This window comes from Mytilus edulis, chromosome 4 (assembly GCF_963676685.1).
Source record: "Mytilus edulis chromosome 4, xbMytEdul2.2, whole genome shotgun sequence".
Classification (NCBI taxonomy): domain Eukaryota; kingdom Metazoa; phylum Mollusca; class Bivalvia; order Mytilida; family Mytilidae; genus Mytilus; species Mytilus edulis.
Window position 1 is genome coordinate 25521414 of NC_092347.1, and position 8214 is coordinate 25529627.

An 8214-nucleotide genomic window follows, 5' to 3' on the forward strand; every position below is an offset into this window, starting at 1 on the left:
TTATTAAGACGCAAACTATTTTCTTGAATTGAATCAATCAGTTAAAAAAAATGGGATTCTTTGAGAATCTAGAAAAATCAAAAAGAGCAGAATGATATCACTGCAGACGTCTTGATATTCTGGATAGGAAACACTTTATAGATTGCATCTGTTATTATCAAATTAAAATAAAATTGAAAATGGAAATGAGGAATGTGTTAAAGAGACAACAACCCGACCAAAGAGCAGAAATACATGCGTATAAAACAATATTGTACAAATATTTGTAAACATTGGAATACACTGCGGAATTTCTTGTGTATTTGAAATATTTTATAGTAAAATAAATTCCATTTTTAAGTCTGTTAAGACCTTCGATCATTACAAACAAACAGTATACTAGTAGTTATATATATAGTTTTTGGTAATGCATTCCAAGCTGATTAAGAGTCAACATGACGTTATGTAATAGATGAAGGATTGTGTACCCATTTGTCATTATTTCCGGTACATTAAAAGACCATTCCATTTTTTGACCTGATCAATAATTATAAAATCACCAAATGAAAACATGTTGATACTATAAATTAACTCTCATACACTCAAAGTATTAAATTCCTTATAGAAATTAAATATAATTTCTTTTGTATAAGTGGAGATTAGGCGAGACATAATCTACTGATTTATAAACTATTTATCTGTTTTATATCTGATTTGGTCAGTTGACAATGATATTAAATAAAGATTCATCGAGTCAGATGTCTTGTTCTTATATTATAAAAAAATATTGTTTTATTTTCTGAATTTCATATATACCCAGTATATGTTGTTGAATAAGCAATAATGGATTAAAACATAATCATATGTTGCAGTCGCAATGTCGGGGTCGTTATATTTGATTGAATTTGGATTATTCTTTAAAAAATTGGTATTATAATGTTTTGCTGGTTCACAGGATCTGAAATAAAAGTGGAAAATATGTAAAATGTCTGCTGCATCGTATAAATCAGAACAATTGATGAAGATGATAAATTCCAATTACGCATAGCGATGTTTTTTGCAATGATCACATCTATGTTAAAATGTTCATGCTCATTCTTGAAAGTGAATTGTTTTATTCTCTATAAATAGTTTCGTTCAACTCCGGAACCTATTTGATTGTTCTTGTTCTTATTTGTTTTTATGTGTTGTTATTTGTTTTATCGTTCTCTGACAGTTAAAATCTATTCCAGTTCTTTTATCGTCTTTATTTGTCTTTGTTTTGTCGTTAGGTTGATGTTTCATTTACGTGAAAGGTCAGTTGTCATCCTGCCTTCTTTAAGAATATGATTTATCATAATTCTTTTGAAAAAAAACATGAAATAAAATGGCCATAAAAAAATATACATTGATTTCCTTTACAATTTAATGTCAAGTGCTGGATTTCATACCCTTTCTTCCTATATAGATATAAGAAGATGTGCTATGAGTGCCAATGAGACAACCTTCTATCCAAGTCATTATCTGTAAAAGTAATCATACATATATACATGTCATACATGTATAATATCTACAGTAATAGTTTTCTGTTGTTCATCTTTTGGTTATGACTATCATATCCTTTCTTACCATATACATGTATAATATCTGCAGTATCAGTTTTCTGTCGTTCATCTTTGGGTGATGAATATATTGGTCAGTCAGTTTTGCAGCGCATGATATCCATTGTCTTCAACACTAAACAGATTACCGACTTAATATGTTTACTACACGAAGTGATTACTTTCTCTCTCTACATAAATATTTACAACTTAACATGATCTATAAAGTCTTTAATGAACAAATAAAGGTTTAATATATTTAATAACGACAGCAAAACAATTCAATATTGGTAGATAAGGAGAATATTGACCGCGGACAGGGTGTCCTTTCTCTCTTTATATTTTAAGGTAAGGATGGTCTTTAAATAGACAGCAGATAGGCAGAAAGCCATTTTTATATTAAATTAGATGTTTATCTCCTTAAAATGGACGTAGGTGTAAAGCTATATAAGGATTCCTTGATAAACATTTAAACCTATCATTCTAGATAATCTATATTTGAGGTAAGATGTTTCATCACATTCAATATCATGTATGCTATTCACTTGACTTAAATATTAGGTTAGGCACTATTCAAATTTGCAAACAAACGGAGGCGTTTAACAGACGGCTTCTTTTTAAACGTAACTTTTCTTTCTGTCGGGCAAAGAATAAAAATATAAGCATCAATATATGTATGACCATGATGTTTTCAATGCTGCATATATACTCTGCCATAACGCCGCTGATGGTGGACTTTATAGTATAAAGACATTATTCTGTGGATACGTCTGGTTGTTGAATTTTTATCAAAGGATTTATTTTATTATATTAAAAGTCAGTGCTTCGATTGCATATAATGGTCTTCAACTTGCATTTTTAATCGAAGATAGTTTTATTTTGGCCTTAAAGTTACGTTGAAATGTTCAATTAAATTTTAAAGAAACAAACTCTATAGAGGCGGTAAAATTTCTATAAATCTGTTAGATTGGTCTTTATATATCCTGTTATCATGAATTATACATAAAGTATAGTTACTAATGTTTAACCTTTTACCCATACCGTACAATTCGTCTTACCATTCACTAGTCCCAGACATACACATTAAATATTATAATAGATGATTGATATCATATGGATTGGTCAATCTTAAATCAAACTAAGAGTTTTTTTTTTAATTCGTTGTCCATTACAAATCTTTTAAAATGGACATTACTTCATGCCATATCTCTATTTTCAATTAATTTATCTATATCTAAGTATGACAGGCCATTAATGATTCTCTGAAGTGTTTGTTTGAGGTCCCAGTGATCCACGGCCTTCATATATGATTCAACTTAAGAGAAATCTTAAAGCATGCCGACATACAAAAAGACTTTTGTTATTTTTACTAATGATCTTTTGACGTCATTAGAGTCATTTGAAAATTTAAATTCTTTCGATTGAAGGTGGGATTTAAAAGTTGCGTGTTGGACACCCATTCAGTTTCCGCGTTACTTAAATAAACATATAAACATCCGATTCCAATTGGTATACCGCTTCCGATCATGTATATATATATAAATATAAAGCAATTTTGTCATGATCAGTTTAAATTTATTGAATTGCAGAGGAATACTTATTTCATATATTTAAAGTAAACTTAATGTAAGTAGGGTAATAACATCTCTTGCAATTTCTTCTATATTTTGTACAAAGATTTGTTTTTATCACAGCATCAAGGAATTCTTGCAATTTTTTTAATACATCATTGTAAATATGCTTTTTATTGAACTGTTGATTCCATTTCATTGCAGATTGCATTTCTACACAGAGTTACCAACTTTGCTGTTCAAAAATTATTTAAAAGGTAAGTTAGAAAGTTATATTTAATATTGAAATAGAAATAATGAAAAAAATCGGTATTTTTAATCTTTTATATAACAGTAGGCTGTTTTGTCAAGAAGGTAATATAAAACAGGTAAAATTAAACGAACAACTTTATCCATTTGCTTACGTTTTTGCACGTCATGCAAACATCACACGTATTGATGATACGGTGGAAATTTTATTTAATTAAGAGTATATGATAATCTTGAAGATTTGGAAACCTTAAATTAGTACAAAACTCTGTGTGCGGTATTTAACTTTCAGATAGGATAAAAATCGTTACGATGACAAGAATATTTTCCAATATAGGACACAGCTGGAAAGAGAACGAACATGTCTTAGGAGTAAAATGCTGATAATGTAAACACGACCCTTATGGTCATAGAATTTTATTTGATGACAAACTGATTATGTCGGTATAAAGGGATCAAATTTTCCAATAACGTCTTAAAGTTATCTTATGTGAGTTAAAGAGAAAGGGATATACCATAAAGGTAGATTTCATTATGATAGAAATACAAAGCAGATGAGTACATACAATTTATTTTACATTTTCATAGTAAAATAATTTAATCTATTAATATGATATACTTTCAGTTAACGTCATTACCTCCAAGTGGAAACATGCAACCAAAGATTCCACTCATTCTGTCACGGCCACACGTGTGGTCTCATAATACAAATTATGTTGGTGCAGTCGGCCTACACAGTGAAAATAGCTCAGCTGCACGTGCTCGAACACTCAGTATAGATAAACGTTTGAATAAAGTCATATCTGTGCTAAAAGACATGGAAAGGAAGGATATACGAAAGATTGAAAAATCTAAACGTGACATAGAGAAATCTATGTTAGTATACACTGAAAAAATGAAACAAATAAATGCTTCTAAGCGACAAATTGCTAAATCCCCCGAACAATCAGATTCCAATAGTAGTCATTCGACATCGACTCTTGCCTCACCTGGCAGTTCTCCCGGAAGTGATAAATATTCACCTAGAACACGGAATGTGTCTCCGGTTAAGAGTCGCAGAGTGTCTCTTCCTAAAATTGGACTTAGTACACCAAGAAACATTAATAAGAGAAGACTGTCTAGTGTTTCCGACAGTGAAGCATTGCCTAATTCATTAAGTCAAAACAGATCACGATTATTGCAAGAAACCTCATCACGGTCGTTAACTTTTAGTGAAAATAAAGAATCTGATAAACCGAAGAATAAAACAGAAGATTGTGAAGATAACCATATCGAAATAAGTCCGTTTCCATTTGAATCTTTTGATTACGGTAACTTGAAATATGGCACTGATGAAAAACCTACTATTTCGCAAAGGGATCGGCTACACAGAAAAAGAATTAACTACAGACAATTTCAAGATGAAAAAGAGTTTGAACGTCAACGTATACTTATGAAGAAAAAACAATTACCTGAGAGTGATCCTTTTGACCACAGGAAAGATATTTTACGTCAGCAGGCGGAAAATAAACGCGCTGCACTGCTTTTAGAGAAAGCAAGACAAGAAGCAGTCAAAAATAAGAAAGATGTGTGTAATTCTTTCTGTTACTCTTTTGCAATGGAAGAACTTATGAAAAAGTCTGATCCATTGGCATACATTGCTTCAGAAAAAGACTTCATATCTAAAGTAGAAGTTGATAAAAATGGTACAATTAAACAAACACTCGGTCCTGCTGTGTTGACAATCATTGGTGTTGATGAATTAAAAAATTATCAGGGAATGAGAATAAAATGGTCTGCAAAATACCGATCACATAATATAGAAGAAAATGAACAGTCTGGAGATAGTTTTCTTCCACCAATAACAGTTGGAGGACAACAATATAATTTATCACGCGAGACCACGCGGGAGCATGAAAATCTCCATATTCATAGACTAGATACTCAGTCAACCATATCAGTAAGTTAAATGGTTGATGGTGTTTTATCTGTAATGTAAATTGTTGGTTGGTTTCTAAATGTAATGAGGTTAGATACGGACAAAACAGTAATGCATGCTCTGAACTACGCAAAATAAGCATTGGGTTGCTGTCTCATTGATATGTAATCTAGATCTCCTTTATTCAAGATAATAAGTATCGAGAGAAGGTTCGGTTACAAAACGTTGTCGGTTCCAAAAAATTAACTTGCCATTATATGCTTTAAAAATGTTGGAATACGTGAAGCACAAAATATTGGGTCACTTGTTCACACTTACAGCAGTTCACATAAGGACACTGTTTGACATGCATCTAACCTCAATGATGTATATTTGGTGGAGTTGATAGTTTTGAAGAATTCAGGGATATACTAACATTTAAACTTAGTGTTGGTGCTGGTTAAAGTATTGCTTGAATAGTTATAATTCTGCAATTCAATTTTACAAAATTCCTATAAACCAATTATACTTGTGTTTGTATACGGGTTACATCTGATAGTTTATATTTAAAAAAATTAAGAACAAAATATTTCAGTTCATGTTATTCAAAATGTAAATAAGGAAAATATATACTGGTATTTTAACTGTTAGGGGTCCTTGTTTATTTTCACAAAAGTTTGGTTTTCAAGGGGCTGATATTTCAATCTTTTAGTACATTTCGAAAAAGAATTGAGCCATCAGAAAATTCAAACGGAGATAACAACACATATAACTTTTAGTTTCTTTTCTACCTTTTTGGTTTCGATTCGAATGAAAAGATATTGAATTTAAAAATGTCAATAAATGTAATTTTTTTTTATAATGATGATTTGTATCTCGCTTTGTTATTCATTTCATTTTCGACTGAAATGAGTAATATTTTACGATTATATAAGATTTGAATCGCACAATTGTACTTACTGCCTTGTAAATCTCGTTGACCGAGATTTGTATTTACATTTTAAGTCTTTTTGTTGTATTTCACTACAAGGTGGGTATAATAGCTATATAATTGTAGTCTGTTCGTTTTGACAGAAGTATTCATATGCGAGCAATGATTGAACAAAGGTTACATGATCTTACATGTAATATTTTTACGTTAATTTTCACAAATATCAGTTTCTCAGTTGTCGGATAATTCAATGTCTTAGTTCAGAAGACTACCAGACAAACTTTACGTTGATTATAGCACACAATATCTTTTTCCTTTTTGGTTTCGATTCGAATAAAAAGATATTATATGCAAATATGCCAATAGCTGTGATTATACTTTTATTACGATTTGTATCTCAATTTGTTATTCATTTCCTTTTTTCGACTGAAATGAGTAAAATTTTGCGATTGTAAAAGAATGAAATTGTATAATTTTAGTGTTTGCCTTGTAAATTTCGTTGACAGAGATGGTTATTTATATTTTTTTGTCTTTTCGTTATATTTTACTACAAGGTGTGTGTTTACTAGAAATAGGATTGTAGTCTATTTGACAGAAATATTGATTTAACTAATCTTATTTTAAAGTTACATGTACCATTCATATATTTATTTTCACACAGATACCGTTTTCAGTTGTCTTATATTTAAATCTTTTAGTTAATTTCGAAGAAGAACATGAAAGATTTCAATTTGACCATCCGACAAATTTTACGTTGGTCACACAATGTCTTTTCCTTTTTTTTGGTTTCGATTCGAAAGAAAAGATAAATTCATTTTTTTTGGAAAGATGTGAATTAATTAAAGTGATTTATTAAACAAAATAATAATATCGCCTTGCTATTTATTGCAGTTTCGTTGCTTGTGTATTTGGATGAAATTTGAAATATTGTTTTGATTAAATAAGAATTAATTCGTCAAGCACGGGTTAATGCCTTATAAATATTGTTTTGATCAAATAAGAATTAATTCGTCAAGCACGGGTTAATGCCTTATAAATATTGTTTAAGAAGATGTAAATTTATTTCCATATATTTGATCACAAGGCGTAATTAATATAATATAAGTGGCTTTTTTCTTTGATAGAATTATTCAAATGCTAGTTGTGATTGAACCAAGGTCATTTTCAATTATATATAAACCATTTATAAGTATGTGTTTTATGTTTTATTTCACAACGTAAACTAGTTGAGATGCTATCAGTAACTTTGATATGGTGTGTAAATACAATTAAGGAAATTGAAATTAATTTAAAATAACAGTTAACTTTAATGGCATGAAAAAGGAAATTCAATTTCACTTGATACTTTTAACTTTTAAAACCGTTTCTTATTAAATTTAATTACTGTATCACCTTTGACCAATCTATATTTAACTTAATTTGCAAATAAATATGATAGTCTACATTGTACAAAATTTACTTTTTAAACGATTTGTATTTGAAATCAGTTATTTAGATTAAAAACTTATCTTCAATTCACTAACATTTAATTTCAGAAAAAGAAACAAAATAGGCGGCGAAAACTCAAGGCTGCTATGTCTTCCAAAGGATAGTTTAACTGTGATATATGATTATGTATTGAATCTCATAATTGTCAATAAATATAAAGTATACAATTACATATTTGCTTCTTTCTTTTTGTCTCAACAATTTTGAGAGAAAGTTGTTGCACATGACGCACCATCACTTTTTGTTATTCTCCATGTCCACTTCTCTTGGTCGTATTTCATCCGAATTTCTCCACGTCTTTCTTTGAACGGATGTCTCTTGGACTCACTTTATTCCTGCTTTTCTTTGTCTCACTCCATTCGGACTCCATGCCATATTGATTGCATTCAAACTCTCATGTCTGTTTGTTCTAAGAAACCTTTACCTGATGCTGACCCGCGACTCAAATGTTTTCCCCGATAGACCTTTTTATTTTATTTAGTTTTTAGCATGCTTTAGTATGATAATTCATAATTAGTA

The 8214-nt window shown here is 30.0% G+C and overlaps 1 protein-coding gene across 4 annotated transcripts in view; it reads left to right on the forward strand.

Moving 5' to 3' along the window:
* LOC139519291 (uncharacterized) overlaps window positions 1–7867 on the forward strand; it is a 68842-nt gene extending 60975 nt beyond the window's left edge. For 2 of the 4 annotated variants that reach the window (XM_071311260.1, XM_071311259.1), the window contains exons 3-4: window positions 3335–3387; window positions 4005–7867. In XM_071311260.1, coding sequence (XP_071167361.1) covers window positions 4032–5327 — 1296 coding nt within the window. In that variant the 5' untranslated portion in view covers window positions 3335–3387; window positions 4005–4031 and the 3' untranslated portion in view covers window positions 5328–7867. Of the gene's footprint in view, window positions 1–2896; window positions 3186–3334; window positions 3388–3650; window positions 3768–4004 lie in introns of those variants that run through there. The other 2 variants (XM_071311261.1, XM_071311262.1) reach the window with 2 other exon arrangements.
* The last annotated feature ends 347 nt before the right edge of the window (window positions 7868–8214 follow it).